The sequence below is a fragment of the Schistosoma mansoni genome, chromosome 1 (assembly GCF_000237925.1).
Source record: "Schistosoma mansoni strain Puerto Rico chromosome 1, complete genome".
In the NCBI taxonomy this organism is placed as follows: domain Eukaryota; kingdom Metazoa; phylum Platyhelminthes; class Trematoda; order Strigeidida; family Schistosomatidae; genus Schistosoma; species Schistosoma mansoni.
The window spans coordinates 25,093,962-25,112,349 of NC_031495.1; the positions used below are offsets into that span (position 1 = coordinate 25,093,962).

The window sequence follows — 18,388 nt, forward strand, 5'->3', positions numbered from 1 at the left end:
GATGATGAAACAGCGGTAGTGGATTTTAGATATTTGTATGCACCGAAAACACGAAAAAATATCGACACAAAATTACTTGTGTAACTACTTTATGCTTCAAAATATTTTGTCTATAGTAAGCAAATAATCAATAGTTCAATAACAAATCCAGTACTAATACCAGTTACGTCAGAGTTAATAGTTGAATATTAAGAATCCAAATTATATAACGTAAAATTAAGTTACTTACGTATATTATTAAAGCAAATTGAAAACTATGATTGATATGATATATGATAAGAAGTGGTACAAATAGATAAACCGAGTAGCTTTTCATACTGCAAAATTATATATTACACAATACGGTTCAATAGATGACTATGCCATGAACTAGTTCGATGAATCAAAGGCGAATTATTTTCAAAAATTCTAACCATTGATTAAGAAGTAGACTTTTAATTACACAATTAATTCGTATAATTTGATCTTAAAAATGAAATGCAACCATATACTACTTAATTAGGAGGTCAGTAATTCATGTGTGTATACAAATTCAATATTCATTCAACTCTTCCCGAAGTTCTGATTACATCATTGTCGTTTCTCTTTCATTCATAATTGACTGACTTCAACTTGTATCTTTAGTACCGTTAATCAGTTTTTAGTTGCTTCACTGAACAATTTAATGTTTGTTAACTCTATGGTTTCTGGTCACTAATTCGACGTTTCGGATCTTCTCTTACACTTTATTTATTTATCTGAGACAAAAAATTTTCTGGCCTTTTAAACTACATTGGAATCTTCGCTACATCATGATACGCATATTGATCTCGATTCATTTTCATATTGATAAGTATGTCAATATTTGTAACAACGTCGATTATAAGTTGTAAGCAGCTGATGAGAACCTAACGAAATAAAATGAATTCATATTATTCTGCACCAATTTTTGTTTTTGCTCTCTTTAGGATAGTAAAAGGAACCATGCGTATGAAAATCTAGGGATAAATTATTCAGTATAATAAATTTATATCAAGAACGAAGAAACCGGATCTTTTATGTTAATGTGTTCAAATTTTATCTTGTTTGTTTATCATGTAATTATTACAACAACGACAACAACAAAATTAACTAACCTCTCATCATATGATTATTGTTCCCAGTAAACCCTGAAAAACCACAATTACTAGCATTACCACCAGTCAACGCTAAGCCTAATGCAGATATTGTACTTGAAGTTTTATAATCTGGAGAGCACAGAACGTTTGAATCTGTTATTAAGCCGGCTGATGAAGAATGATGATGACTGGATTCTGTATCTTTTGAACGTTCGGTACTATTAGTTGAACTGGTATTATGGAGATTACAACAACGTCCAGTACATAAAAGACGTTGAATACCAGTAATCAACTCATAACGACAATTAAGTTCTTTACCTTTACGACCGATAAGCATAACTGAAATTTTTGAAAAAGTTGAGAAACACAATGAAAATTGATTAAGTTTTATCGAATGAAAATAAATTCTGTATACAATATTAGAACAAACAAAGAAATACAATAAAACTGGTAATTAGACAATGATATCTGTTTTTAAAAACAAGAAAACAAAAGTTGATGTGTTTTAACTGCAAAGAATATCAATATTTTAATTTATAAATTTTACGTTTTCAATGAAAATAGGGTTTAGCTGTTACAGTTATTGTTGTCAAATGAAGCTTGTTGAAGCTGGACGACTTATAAGAAGTTCCATTTTACAACGATTAGAGACGATTACAATAGCAAAGAAGACTTCTAAAGAGTTATAATAAATATTTATTGTTAAACACTGAATCGAATGGGTGTTACAAAAGAGGACATACGAAATGAGCCACAGAAGAGGTTATATATGAATAAATGAATAATGTGTCAAGAACACCAGGGGTTTCTGTTTAAAATTTTCAGAGGTATTTCAATTTATCCAAACAATCTGTAGCATTTTTAACTAAAAGTACAGTGAATATATCTATCATAGATTTGTACCAGTAATCAGTAAACTAATTTGATAATAAACATTGCAGTGAAAAGTAATAATTGAATGAAAAGTGGGGAATTCTCTCATTTAGTCAGAAAAATGGACGAGTTATGTAATATTTCTTCTTTTAATATTAGTCAAAAGAGTCAGGTAAAAATTACCATTAGAAAGGATAAATATACGTAGTGAAATGACTGGACCTTCTTTTTTTCATTTGGTTAAGGTCATAAAAAAAGTTGAAATAATACTACTTAAAGATACACTAATTAAGTAATATTTCTATAAATTCTACAAAATAAATTTAAAAAGTTCAGGGTAAGCTTAACTAAGGAGGAAGGACAAAATGAGTCAATTGTTCTGACAAACAATAATAAAAGATCGTGTGAAAGTTTATGGAACTTTTATCACTACAGAACTCGTGGAACGTTAGATAAGGCAAATAGTATGTGCATCTTTCCACTTTTCTGTTTCCTTCAAAAGTTTCGTATGAAATTGTTTATTTAGATTTTTCCTTGTTCATGCTAGACTTGAAAAACTTACCGTAACATTCAAGAAGAATCATGGACAAATATAGGACAAAGAATCAAACCAATTGTAGATACAATCAAAATAAAGTAGACAATGACAAGTTAAAGGTCAGCAATAACCAATCAAGATTGAGGTCTACAGGACAAGTCGTGAGCTGTATATGAAGAAATTTGAATACTTTATTTCGACCTGAAGTTTGCGCTGATGATGTCGTTTAGAATAACGATTAAAGCTCCGCGACCAAACCATCCAGCTCAGAGAACAAAACTCCACCAAAAAGAAAATTTATTATTCTTTGAATATAATTCATGAGAAAGTTAGATTAATGCACTTTCTGCAAAATAAAATGAATCCTCATATTTCCTTAAGATTGATTACTTTTAATACTTTAATACTAACTCGAATGCTGAACATATATGTCAAGACAAACCAGATTTCTTGAAATATATAAATATATCAATCTCATAAAGAGGTGAAGAATATTCATTAATCCATAAATTAGTAATGTATTATTGATTGGTCTCAAGTTAATTTCCAAATGACAAGTTAGTTTTTTTGAGGAAGAGAACTTATTATTGTTAGGGTGTCTTAAAAGGATAATTGCTAAATGTGTTATTGGTTAGTTATACATATTAAACATGACTGAAGTATAGTTCAATAGAAACTGAAGTATACAGTAAACATAGATGAATCCGTAAATAGTTGTAAATTCAAGTATTTTATCAGTTCTGGCATTTGTCAAACATTGAAATGAGTTATTCAAAAGCCATCGGACATCTGATAGTTTGACTATATAAACATGTGCTGAGAGCAAATGAATGAGTAAATCACAGTGAGTGTAATTATATTTCTGAGATCATATTCATGTACAGTGTTATACTACACTCATTTTAAGGTTAAGATTCATGTGTGTGGCTTAGAGCTATATTTTAAGTTTAGAGGCTAATCATACTGTTCGGTTGCTAAAACCGTAGTAGGTACAGTGGGTTTGAACCTGGAACTTACTAGCTGAAAGTAGAAACGTTTAAACACTGAACTATTGCTCTACATATTCGAATACACATGATTTATTCAAAATAACCACTGATTGATTTATAATCATAAAGTAATTCTACGGATTTCTTCTAAACTAAATAATAAATTAATTGAATACAATAATCATGAGAAGAAACTTAGCGTGAGTATAAGAAATAAAACGGAAACCAACAATAAGTCATAATTATAGCCGATGGAAAATACAAGAAACATAATAACCAAAGATGGATGGTGGCTCGTAGTGAAATCCAGGACGCGCGTACATCCAGCTGATGAGTTCCAAAATAAGACGAATTGCACGTCCTGGATTCCACTGCTAGCCAACATTATCTCTGCTTATAGAACTTATTTACTATTGAATCGAACACCTTAATATTGAGTTATAATTCGGAAATCTACAATCGGTTATTGTAGATGAGAAAAAAGAAAAAAATTTTGATTATGTATATGTACATATAATAAAATATTCATTTTAAATCTGTAAACGCCTACTTTTTTGTTTCTTTTCCTTTGTCCATAATCCAAGAGCGAGGTGTTGAGTATGTGTTTGGTTTAAATTGCATTGTGCATGACGATTAGGTGAATAAACTAAACTGTTGGAATGAGATTCCATACCATAATTAAATATGTCAACATTGCGATGTGGCGAAGATAACACAGAACCAGTTGTATTGGATGATGAATCTATCGTGACGACTAAACCAGGAGATATAGTTTTTACAGTAGAACGTCGTGGCGGTAACACAGGGTCCGATGTTGTACTTGGTGGACTTGTAGGACAAGAAAGAACACTATTATTAGTGATATTATTTGAAGCACAATTCGCGGATGAAAACGACGATGACATTGAAGTAATTTGACTACTTTGATTATTGCTATTTATTGTTGTAGTCTGGTTTGGTATCGACCAGTACTCTATTTGAATATCCCAAAGGCGTTGATCGGAACCGAATACTGGTGACTGACCGCTTCTTTGAGCAGAAGAATGTGATCTATATTTGCCAAAATTATATTAGTAAGTGGAGTAGTTGATAGTAAGTTGAAAAGAAGTATAAATTAATATTAAAATTCATTGTTAGAATTGCATTAATGCTCATTATGAAGTACTGAGTAGATTAATTTAAAAATTTTTGTAATAAAAAGCAGCAAAGCCAAACATAGTTAATTCATATTAAAGAAAAAAGAATATCAGTTGCATATTGTTAAAAAGCTGTATACATATATTATGATTAAAAGCAACATGGATAGAAAGTGAGGCGAAAAAAATATATCGTATTAGTAAAGATATTAGCGGCTACAAGAACGAGTTAAGTATTTTACAAAAAACAATGTTGGTGACATGCTTTAATTGTTCCATTAGGTAATAATTAATGTCGACCTTATCTAATTGTCGGCACTGGTAAAATTTTATCGGCCAAGCCACAATGTGGCCGTTGGAATAGAAAGTTAATTTGATGAACACAACAAAATCTTTTTCTCTGTATGAAATAAACTATTGAATAACATACAAAATAATCAGAAAACATTTCAATCAATCTATGTGTAACAATACGATAGAATTATATCTAGTGTATAATATGAATGAATTCCTGCAATCAGCTTCATTTCCCTTTTCAATCAAAAGTAATAAACTTTGTTTACATGAGCAATAATACAAAAATTTAAAGATGAAAAACATGTAATCAATATATAGCATTCTTTTCATTAGTCTGAATTAAGTAAATGAAGATAGAATATTTAGAATTAACTGTAAATACTATGATTGGAAACCTTGAATGATTACATGGTTAAACTTTTAATAAAATGAATTGTTATAAATAGAGAGAGAATAAACAACCCCACAAATTAAAGGCATTTCTATAGCCCTAATTGTTTTATTAAGATGCAACTATACGTATATTTAGGTAATTTTCTTCGGAATAAAAGACTGATGTATTATTACTCTGTAAAATATTTAAACCTTTCTAGATGTTTGAATGAGAAAACGTGTAAAAATGTATAACAATAACTGGTACAACTGCATAAAACACATATTCTATAGATATGTGAAAATATGAAAAATACGTTATGCACCATACAAAAAAACACAACAAAGACACGAAAGAAACAGCTAATTAATTAAGCAGAACTTAATTTCACAGACACAAACACACATTGACACAATGACTTTGTTTCCATTTGGTAACTAAGTCAGATAAAATAAATATTATGCCAAAATTAAAAGTAAACATATGATGATTTTATTAGTTTTTTAAATTTGCACACTACCAATAAATACAATAAACTTCGACTATTGATTTTCATAATAAAAATTAGAATTCAATGGTTGAAGCATTTGACTTTTAACTAATAGATCATACATTTGACCTCTCCCTGAGATGCACACATACTTCAGTTTAAGTAATCGAATTACTGATAGCACACATACTGATACAAGATGTGGGGTCAAGTTGCGTACATTAACGCATGCTTGGTAAATAAGTTACATCAACAATCATTTTCGAGAATTTATTTTAATCAATCTTATCCTTTTTAATTGTTTATTAGAAATGTGTTAACCGTATTCTATTTATCAAGTTTCCAAAAAGGCCATTCAATCGAATCATTTGAAATTAAGGTTATTGTCGTTGATTATTTAGTGATAGGAAATAATTATCAAAAAGACACTTAAATACGATACATCGTAAAAAAATTCAAATTCCTACGATGGTATTATATCAATCATGAATGAAGATGATTCTGCATGATTAGTATCAAGTGTGAAACTCTGGTCCATGGTTTTCATAGCAATTATCTCTAACTATCTGAAACAGATCTTTACTTAATATGCCCCAAATGCCCTGGTACGGCCGAGAGTGGGGAGAGTCCGCTCTCCCACACGAAATGCTCTCACATGGCTACGCGTATACAACCACTATCAGGGAAGTCCTGCTCACTGCCTTGTCGTGGCATTACTGTTGTTTACGAAATTGAGAGGACGAAAAGCGAATGTCCGGTGCTTTAACCGGGTCGGTGGACACGAAAATTCCACCTAGGGGAGTTGGAAAACCTTGATTCCGAACCAATGGTGCACATGGGCTCCAGTATCCTGAAAGAACAAATTGCGTATGAATCAATCATTGGTCACCGGTTACCATAGGACTGTATCTCCTTACGATGCTCCACTGCCTTGTGGATCAGATCTTTAGGTCAGAGGCTCCGGGTGTGGTCCCCTAAGAAAACCACCTGTTTCGGTTTGGGCACCCGGGCAGTATCACAGACCTCACACAAATCAAATGAGATTTATGTGGCTCATATGTATTCGGTGCCCCTTTGTATCAATATTTATGTGTTTAAATAAATAAACTTTACTTAATATTATTATTTAATTTGCAGACAAAAATGATGACGGAAACATGTCACATAAACCATGGTTACGGAGATAATAATCGACTCGTGATTTCATTGTTAATCAACAATCTCCACAACCCCATAATGACAATTATCATGAGCTCAGCTTACTGGTGACCAGCTTCAAAAGGAAAACTCCTGAGTTCTAGTGAGAAGCTGTGATCAGTGGATCTAATCCGTGTTGGGTGTGAGGCAGTTACCCATCGAAGATACTGGAAGATGGTCGCGCAATATTGTGGATTGATTGTAGTTAAACATTAACACCACTGGGTGCCAGTTCAGTTGTCTGGAGGTTAAGCGTCTTCGTGCGAGACCGAAGGTCACGGGTCTCATCCTCACTTGTGGGGTCGCCGATGTGCAACGCTGAGTTTCATACTATAACGAAACGGTCGTCCAGTGTCTCCAGGTTTTCAAAGATTGTCCAACTTTGATCGGTTTGTGATTTTATATTCACATAAGAATACATATTAGTCTCTAAAACATGAGAACTTTCAACTGCTATACACACACACATGCCCCCATAGTTCCAACATACGAAGGAATTTTCACACATTTTTGAGTTGTAGTTAAAATTGTACATCATTTTACAATAAAAAGTCAATTAATGTGTTAATCAAATTGAATGATCTTGTTCACTAATGATAAGTCAAAGTAAAGATACACAGAATAATAAGGTGATAATTGCTTTATATTTCTTCACGTTCGGAAACTGATTAACAGATTGAACTGTAGGCTTTTTATTGGTATCTATTGTTCTTATTATTCCAGCTTAATAACCAGTTTATTTTATGATAAGATTATATGTGAAGAAAATTTTCATAAAAGATAAAAACAGATAGCTTATTTTAATAGGTGTTTATATGTACACATAATAAGCATATTTCTCATATACACCACGAACGATACGTTGTTTACTTGAATTCTCTATAGTTAGAAGAAAATAAACTGATGTAAACCACATTTGAGAAAAAAAGCAAAACAAAATAAAGCCGAGTTAACGGTAAACATCATAACGTTGAAAATATTACGTGCAGAAATTAGACTAAAATTGATTATTCTAGCAAGGTATTAGACAAATGAATGGAAAATTAGTGGAAAATAAATTATCTAACATAGTTGAAAATCGAATGAAAAAAATACTATAAATGACACACATAAATACAGAAACAAAACCTTTGTTAACTTCATGACAACACAAGCGTTGTGTGAATATACTGTTTGTAGTTCAGATAAATAAAAAGCTTAAAACCAAGGCGCAAAGTGTACTGGTTAGAGATATGGTATTTATTATTATTGTATACAGTATAGAATGTAAATATTTAATGTACCCGGGTAGCATATCAGATAAAAGTGTAGTAGCAATGTTACTACTACTAGCACTACTCCTGTTGTTATTAGTTCTAAAAGATCCATTTCCCCACGAAGATTTTCTTTTAAGTAATGTTTTATGTGAACGAAATGATAGTGAAAAATTTCGACGTATTCTAGTCATATAAACAATAAATGGAGAGATAAAAAATAAACAGTAACAACAATAATATATGACAAATGAATATCGATAAGAAGAAACAATTTTAAAATGATCAGGGTGAAATAATCAAATTAAAAAAAGAGAACTGATATAAGAACTGGGAAGTCTCCTCATGAAAACAGTATTAATAGTAGCAACACTTTTTACATAAACTTTCAGGGATCGATCTCTTACTTGATGAACTATTTGATGACTGAGGATACTAAGATTAAACAGCTCTCTTCGGTAAGGGCGCCGGAAAAATTTAAAGTCTTCTGAGCTCGATAATGTCTAGGTAGAGTTTCTTTCTAAATGGCAAATATTGATTCAGGACTTATTTGGGTTGATGTGTAATTAAATGAGAGAAAATGAAGAAGTTGAGCAGCGTGAATATCTCACATTCAGAGTCTCGTCAGCTCTGCAGGTTGATGGTTAACGGAAACTCCATAAGATCTTAAAACGGTTAATTGCCTATTGACAACTTCCGTCACCTATGGGCGTAGGCGAGATATATTTGTCTATTAAAGAAAGAGTCTACTGCTTAGGCACTCATGATGTTTTACACATCGCTGTGAAGTGTGACTTATGAAAGTGGAAAATATTGATAGGTTACGAGTATTTGATCACCTATGTTTTTTAAGGATTGCTTACTGATCGTGTGACAACCAACAAACCAATGCTGAAGCTGGACATATGGTGCCAAGTTAAAAATGGTAAACTGTTTGTTGAGGCTGTGAATCATTGACTCAATTTGCTGGAACACGTATGGTTAACTATAGACTAACTTGCAGTGCAACGTTGGTTGGAGAAGATTTCGTTTGAGATTGATCAAATTAACAACTTATGACATCATGGTTTCAGTATCAGTATTCTTACATCATTATTATTTTTGAAGTGAACAATTTATGACTCAATATATATAAAAATATAAACAGATAGATAATATCACAATAGATTCAATAACAACGTTGTGTATAAAAAAGCGAGTAAGTTTTTAATAAAGGTATTTGTTTACAGACTAGTTGAAATCTTTGTCAGGATTATGCCATAAGGTGAACCAACATAAAAATCAATAAAAACTGTTGTTTAATATATAGTTGACTAGAATTATTTAAATAACGACTACTTATTATCTTAGTAAATAATACAGAAAAACATTTGATAGTGAATGCTAATTAAACGAAAGCTAACTACACTGTCATACAAACTAAAAAGTAATAGTAACTTATAGATTACAAACTACTTTTTCCATACTTAGATGACAGTATTTTTCTCTACAAGTTTAATGCAGGAACAGACATCAGATGAAAAAACAAATTTAACAATGGCAAAAAAAATCGTAATACAGAATACTCTTTGGAATAATAAGTTTTACGGATCGAATTGTTTAGCTAACATGCTATATAACATTATTTGTGAGAGATCTGTGGAGAGCATTGATGAAATTAAGTTTCTAAACAGCTAGCTAGGTAAGTAATTATGAATGTGTGTATGTTTCACTATTGGTGACCTTTATTCAATAAGACAAAACACGAAACCCAGTCGAACCAAATTCTAGGTTCTTTAAAATCTCATAGGAATGCTAAAGCTTTTTATATGTGATTGTTTCACATCATGTTGATAATAAAGTTTGTAAGTGAATAAGTTATCTGTGAAAATGATTTATTTCGATAAAAAAATCACATTCCTGCAAGATGATCCTGGCAACTCTTTATATGCAAATTATATGGCCATATGATTGCAAAAATGTATTTAACTTTCTAAAATATACTACTTTCCCGTTTTTTCTATAATCCATTAAATCGAATAACGGTAAACATAACACTGCTCAGTGTGTATATCTACGTCTTCATTTCTCCTGTTAGTTTCTTCCACTAAACATTCAATATGTTACCATCTTCAGATTTACAAGCTGGTATTAATCATAATAAATATGACTTTGTTTTCGATGTTGTACACAAATCTTGCTTTACATTAAAGAACGTATTTAAAAGCTGGTTAGCTAAATTTTCTGAAAAAGATAACTATGAAGAAAGAAATGATTGCACTTAAACTCCACCATAAATCTTAACATCAAGGTAATGTTAATCATACATAAAAGTCAGTCAGTCAGCTACAACGTAAAACCAGGCACACATATGCATCGGTCCAAGTTGTCATACCTCGTTAGCACAACAAGATGAACACGGAATTCATAGAAGTAGTTAATTCAGTGATGGTGATAAGAATAATAAGAATGATTCATTTTCAATAGAAAAATGAAGTAACAATCTAGGGTTGAAAAAAGTAAATAAAATAAAGTACAGCCAAATAAAAATTTAAAAAACTAGTATAGAAAAAATGATCTGACTTAGTTGGTTTATAATTACAGATCAGAACATTCGAACATTTCCAATATGATTTCAGAAAAGAAAAACAGAAAAGAAAGTCTAAAATGAAAAAAATAATCCATGAACTTAACATAGAAAGCAAACAACTACTGAAACTAAATTAATTATAAGTGTAAAAGTGTAAAAGGAAGAAAAATGGTAAGAATAAGAAAAGCAAAAAATGAAAATTAAAGAAAATCCATTAGTTAGACAAATGTTTTCTTACGGTCGAAATTTACTTTCAAAGTGAAAATAGAGTAAAGTAATACTATATGAAAAAAGGTCGACAGAAAGGAAACAACGATAAAAGAAGATATGAGAGAACAATTTGTTTGATTCATGCAATGGTATATCTTGAATCTCAAACATTGTAAACAATTAATTCATTATCACTTTATCTACGGAATGAAAACCAAGTCATATAAATTACTGTAATTGTTATATCTGATGAAGACTAAATCCATGGAAACGGTCAGGATTAATTTATGAATTATTATTATCTATATTATTACTGTATAATTATTAACTAACTAGATTATTATATACATGTATATTCCTTTTATCATAGGCTTTCATTTGACCCACTAACTACTATTATATGATCAAATATTCTTAATCTATTGCGAACTTATTATTCGCAGTCTCACCAACTCATAGCCACTACAAGCCTTGGTCACGCATAATTGTTGTTTTTCATTTTATGATGTGATGAAGTCGGGTTTGTCTGTCTAAAAATTAACGTATGTTTAAGATATGATATTCATATTAGTGGTGGCTGATTATTTTGTTCTGGAACAACGGACAGGATAGCGAGAGAATCTACTCGGTCGAGGATCAATAAGGACATAGCAGTGAGTCAAAACTAATAGTGCTGTTTGGCGTGTCATTGTTTGGCTAAGAAAAAAAGTCATAAAAATCGATAATCTGATTAGTGGTTTTGTCACGTGGTATTAATGAGAGGTCGTAAGTCATAATAGTAGCAGCTAAGTAAACTTCTAAATAATGTGCCTTAACACAAAAACTAATCAACTTCATAAGCAAAAATATACTGACGCCCTAAAACAAGATTATATCGAAGAAACTAAGCAGCAAATGGAATTACGGTTATAAAAACCGGATCAGTAGTTCACTAAAATAATAATCCATTTAAATGAGAAACAGAACATTCTGAAGCACTATCTAATTGACCCGCAAATATTGGTAACTTAATAACTAAATAGCAAAAGTATGAATAGAAGACATGTGTTGAACAATCGTCAAAGTTGAAGGTAAAATGAAATATTTCTTGACTTGATTGACTCAATAGTTTTGTGTAGGTTTCAGTTGCCGATCTGATTAGTCCTGATAGATTTTTGATTGACAGAATTGCAGCACATATACACCAAAAGCCTCTTTGGTTCCATCTAGCTTACACATCGTGAGATACAAAAAATATGTATATTTGTTTATCATGAATGAAATTCACAATTAAATAGTGGGTTTTATAAAACCGATTGCGCTCGTGCAGATGTATTCGTTTTACCACTTTGAAAAACTTAAATGAAGTTCTATGAAATCCTATTTTATTCACTGAGGTTAATTCATTTATTTTATTTCTAATTTCCAACTACCAACAGTGTACTTAATTTCGAGTCTTCTGTCTTTTATTATTTACCTATCGTCATGATGATGTGATCTGTTTCCATTTGAACCAGATTCCTCATTATATGGATATCTGCTCGACTAAAAATTAATTACTTGGTAAAAATCAAACTAATGTGCCTAGTTTATATGGATTACATAATTAAATAAAGATATTACGTGAAAAGAGTGAAATCAAGAAAAGTTCAATAGGTACATTTGATCCTGATATAATTACAACTCGATAACCTCTAAAAGGTATAGAATATTCATCGTTTAGTAGATGGAGAAGCGTAGATAGAATCTAGAGTCCATTAATTTCAGGAAACAGAACAATTTAACGATCATTTCTACGAAATATAGATATATCTTGAAAGTTATGCTAGCAAATTTTAATTACCTACATTTGAAATCAAAAACTAAGTGTATTGATGACAAAAATTCAAGTAATCACAAAATCCAGCAATATTTATGTCGCCATAGTAATAGTTACCGTAAAGCTTTACATACAGAATTATCAATACAAGGAAATTATATGATAATACCAAATTATTTAACAAGAATATACACTTATTAAAACTGTACATTACCTTGGTGCTATGATTGTATTATGTGAAGCTGATTCAGGACTAATATTACGTTTAGTATAAGATTGTTCTGGATCACTAGGTGTTTTAAAATCTAAGTCAGTGGTACTTGTATTAGCTACCACTGTATATGTATTAAATGAATGAGATGAATCGGCAGTAAATGATCGACTAGTCTGTTGTTGGTGTTGAGATTTAATTTGTGTTGGAACAGTTGTCAATAAGCCAGGATAAGTTAATGTTGAACAATTGCCAAGGCGAACATTTAAAATGAATGGAATAACCATTTCTTCATTCTGAATATTATTATTACCTAAAGAATATAAGCATAAAGAAAAATATAAAATTTTAATGAGAAAATTTTGTTAAAGGTTATATAACTGATAAGCTAAAGATATTGAATGAACCTGTGTTTCATTTTCTCTTCATTACTTCAAAGGATGACTGAGAAATATTGAATTGTTTATTCATTAGTATGTACAAGTTTAATAATTTCTTCTATTTGTACAGCTGCAATTGCAATGTACGCTACGTATGCTGACAAATATAAGTAGTAAGTAGCAACAATTGGAAGTAGAATGCCTGCCAGTAGAAGATTGGGATGAAGAGAACACGAGGGAAATCGGAGAGCAATCGAAATAACGACAGAATTATAGGAACAGTAGAGTATGTAAAAGAAAACACAAAGAATCTGTTCAAATGATGTATTTAATGTATGATTGTCATATTTCACCAAGTCTCTGTGTATTAAACATTAAGTTCGTTTCCTCCACCTGAGTTCTTGTTCACTACACTATCACTATTCTTTAGCGGCTACACTTTCTACGTAAGTTCATATAAAAAGCAATGTATATATTAATGAAAATAGTATTTCTTTACTGAGCTATATACTTTGAGTATCAACACAGACTATTTATTACATAAATCAAATGAGCATTTTTTTATAATAGAGATCATAAATAAATAAAAAAGAGCATAACATTGAGAACGATATATTCAACCATAAAGTAAGATATCTAAGAGTGAAAGAAATGTGTATTCAACGGGTATCAATAATTCTTAGAGTTTGTCGGATAAGTTTAAATCGACTAAACTATTTCAATTTTCTGTCTTGAAATATTACTTTATGTTATATCTAGACCTTTGATTCTTAATATGCCGCGAACTACTAGATTACTTGAACGATAGAACCCGCAACGTCGCAAAAGAGAAGACAAAGACTAGTAAGTAGGAAGTTTATTCCCCAAATCAGTGTCAAAATATAGTACAGAAATCTAGTGTATTTATAGTTTTTTGGCTGAATGTAAATCATCATTTTGGTCAACCAATATGCACATAGGGGTCATTCTAATCCATCCAATGGAGAAGCTATACGTCGACATTCTAGAACATTCCCCTAGCAGTGATTGGATGGAATGTCTGTGGCTCTTCCTGGGATTCTTAAGGCTTTCTAGAGTCTACCGACGAGCCGTCCTTACACTTTATGATTTGAATGCATTTAGTTTCAAAATAAAATCACAGAGACAATTTTATTAAGTCAACTCCAATTAAATGTATGCTAGGATAAGTACTTTTACGAAAATATATTCCGTTTCATACATTTCGACTAACTAGAGTTACATAGAAACTGAAAAGATAATCTGTGACAAGAATAGTCCCTGTTAGAACATACTTAATTTAGATACATAGAAAAGGATGAATTATTTTTGAAACACCTAAAAATTTACATTTACAAAGAGTTGTATCTACAAAAAAAGGTTTAATGCTTTGAATCAATTACTGTTTCGATTGTAAAGTATAACGATTATTCTCAGTTTTTGAAAATCCGTTTACAAGAAAAAATTTTGTGTCAAGTAACAGACCTGATAGTCAGGTATTAATTTTATTTGCTCGTGACTAAAGGAAGTTGAATCTCCTGATCGTTTATGCATTAAATGACATCTTATTGTGTCTATTTTTGTGTTTAGTTCATTTTATAAATGTATTTTATTTTACTGATAGGAAAAATTCGTTTCACTTAACTAGTTTTCTGATAACAGTTTATTAGGTGATATACTCCAATAATTCGGTTGCATTTACATTGGAGGATATTCACGTCTTCGTGTCTACATTGAGAACTGATCACTTTTGTCAAATGATAATAACAGTCTAAAATTTCCAGTCATCTTTTTTTGTTTATGGAATATAAAGCCCTAGTCCCATGACCCAAATCTATTACAACAACAAAAAACTTAAAAACACTTGACAATATGACTAATTTGTTTGTTTTCAGACTAATGAAAAGTTACCTGAACAACTAATCCCATCTGAATAACTAGCATTCTGGTCTGTCATTCCTTGAACTGACTGATTTGCGTTATTTATATTGGTTGAAGATAAATTTGATGTTGCATTAGTACAATCTGTAGTTAGAGATTTTTGCATTTTATTTACATTAGTTGAACTATTTTTCGATGATCCAAGAAGACATGATCCAATCGGAAATGCATAGACATTTTTACCATTTGTTAAATATTTCACAATACGATTAACCAATTCAGATCGTAACATTAACAAATCTAAATCATTCATCGTAGAATTAACATCGACAGAAGCAGACTCATTGCATAATTCTGAAAATAAGCTTCCATAAATTGGATCAATTTGACAAAGATGAGAAGTAAACAGATTGTTAAAGTAAGTTGATGCATGAATTGATGGTAGCGAAGTACGATCAGAATCTGCTGTATAAAAAATACATAAGGTAAAAAAACGTAGTGATTTTTCTATTTAAAATCAAAGATAAATATAGTACCATAATATGTGTAGATGAAGATTATCATGATTGTGTAGACACAGTTACATCAGGCTTACAACCATGCAATGTAGTTAACGGAAATTTTGCTTTATTTTTTGGAGAGAGACAAAATTAACAGGGAGTTTCATGTCTATTACATCTAATCGGAAGTGATTGTCTAGTAGATTATTGTTAGGATATTCACAAGAATATCCCAAAAATTATCTCGAATGTAAATGGTATGTTTTCAGACTCTTCACATAATTCGCATGTTATTTCCTATTGGCCATTATTTACAGTGTCCTAACTATGACTTTCATGTGTCGTTTCCCTATTGGTCAATTTTGAGTCGTCCTAATTATAACCTTCACGTGTCCTTCCTTTCCATTGGTTACTGTTAATAGTCATCGTAACTGTATAAATATGCCTTGTCTGTAAACCATTTTTGTTCTGCTGCTGACCCCATAAACAATTCTCATTTAACGGCCGTGTTCTGATTTATTGGAGTTGGGGAACAGTATTGGGGTCGAACTAGGATATCTGAATTTGGTCAATCGGTAGAATTTCGCGTAGTCCTATCGCAATACGCTATATTTCGCATTATAACAATTTGGCGACGGAGATTTTGCAAACAAGTTGCTGACTAGCTATGGATCCAGTTAAATTAGAAGAATTGTTCAAGCAACAGCTGAAGCTGATGGAGATGCTTACTCAGACGCAGATCTCTTCTCGAGTCTCATGTACACCAACAATCCCTCAATCAGTCGACGGTATTACTAGTGGTATTTCAGAGTTTCTTTATGATCCTGATGCCAATATTACATTTGATACCTGGTTCAGACGTTATGAAGATCTTTTTAAAGTCGACCTTGCTGACAGAGATGATTCGTGGAAGGTGCGTCTTCTCCTTCGAAAACTTGGTCCATCAGAGCTTGATAAGTATTGCAACTACATTCTACCGCAGAACCCACGAGACCGTTCCTTCGATGCCACTGTTCAAACTCTCAGTCAACTTTTTGGTGACCATCATTCACTTTTCAATACGCGTTATCGCTGTTTAAAACTGGTCATGAACGAGTCCGATGACTTCTTAACCCATGTTGGCATTGTCAACCGTGAGTGCGAACGGTTCAAGCTCAAATCCCTTACCGACGACCAATTCAAATCCCTCGTATTCATATGTAGTCTTCAGTCACCCAAATTCTCCGACATCAGAACTCGATTGCTGAACCGCCTTGAACAAGACCCTACGCTGACACTTAATGCAATCGCCGACGAGTATCAACGCATAGTCAACCTGCAGCGTGACACCACTTTGGTCCAATCTGGGGGCCAGGGTGGTTGCGAAGTTCACGCTGTCCAACGTCAGAACAAATCTCCGAGATCAACAACCTGTGGTCCTACGAAAGCCAGTGCTCCTTCTTTCTCTAATCACTCCAGACCGGTTCACAAGAAGCCCCCCTCTCCATGTTGGCACTGTGGAGCCTGGCATTATGTGAAAGTTTGTCCATTCAAACAGCAGGTGTGCGATCGCTGTCATAAAGTTGGTCACAAAAGCGGTTTTTGTCAATCCCATCGACCCAATAGTCGTCGAAATGCACAGACGCAACGTCGTTATACTAAAAAGCAGCTTCCCTCATCAAGGAGTTTAGCAGCAGTCTTTCACACTCATGCCGCCACGCGACGCAAATTTCTAACCCTCTCAATCAATGGTCAGCCAGTTCGATTGCAGTTGGACACTGCATCAGATATCACTATTCTGTCAAAAGAAACTTGGCGAACCTTGGGTCAACCTCCCATCAAACCATCTTCGCAGACAGCCGTTAGTGCATGTGGTGGTCATCTCCGCCTTCATGGTGAACTTAACTGCTGTATTTCGTTCAGAGATACAACCTTCAACGGAACGTGCTACATCACCAAATCTCCTCTCAACCTTCTGGGTTTAGATTGGTTCGAAGAACTTGGTCTTGCCAATCTTCCTATCAGCACTATCTGTAATCAAGTACAAACTCCTGCTACTACACAACAGCATGCTACAGACCTCCAAAATCGATTCATCGAACTCCTCCAGCCTGGACGAAAGCTACGAACAATTCATAGTGCAATGACACCCAGGCGAGTAGCCCAGCAGAGTCCTCACATGAAGAATACCCGAATTCCTTACGAAGTTGGCGCAAAAGTGTATGTGCGGGACTATAGACATGGGTATGATAGATGGATAGAGGGTGAAGTCGCAAAGAGACAGGGGAAGGTCATGTATGAGGTCAGAGTAAACAAAGAAATCTGGACCAGGCACCATAATCAACTAAGGCCAAGAGAATCCAAGGAAAAAGTTGAAGTTACGAAACGCATCCCACTCGATTTATTACTGGATACTTTCCAACTTCCGCCAATACCTACAACGGAGGCAACTCAGTCATCTAATCAAGCAGAACATTCTTCAAGTTCTCGGTCGTTACCTCGAAGGAGGTCGGCACGCAAACGCAGAAAACCAAAGAACTTTCAGGTAAACCCACGATTGCGTCGCTATTAATTTTTTCCAAGGGGAGGTGTTAGGATATTCACAAGAATATCCCAAAAA

General features: G+C 32.6%; 1 protein-coding gene across 1 annotated transcript in view; it reads right to left on the reverse strand.

Moving 5' to 3' along the window:
* Smp_094330 (putative abc transporter) overlaps positions 1 to 18,388 on the reverse strand; it is a gene marked incomplete at both ends in the record, with an annotated part of 54,640 nt that overhangs the window by 163 nt on the left and 36,089 nt on the right. Inside the window, 4 exons of the mRNA XM_018793795.1 lie at positions 1,116 to 1,436; positions 4,048 to 4,547; positions 13,035 to 13,344; positions 15,320 to 15,754. Coding sequence (XP_018648272.1) covers positions 1,116 to 1,436; positions 4,048 to 4,547; positions 13,035 to 13,344; positions 15,320 to 15,754 — 1,566 coding nt within the window. The remainder of the gene's footprint in view (positions 1 to 1,115; positions 1,437 to 4,047; positions 4,548 to 13,034; positions 13,345 to 15,319; positions 15,755 to 18,388) is intronic.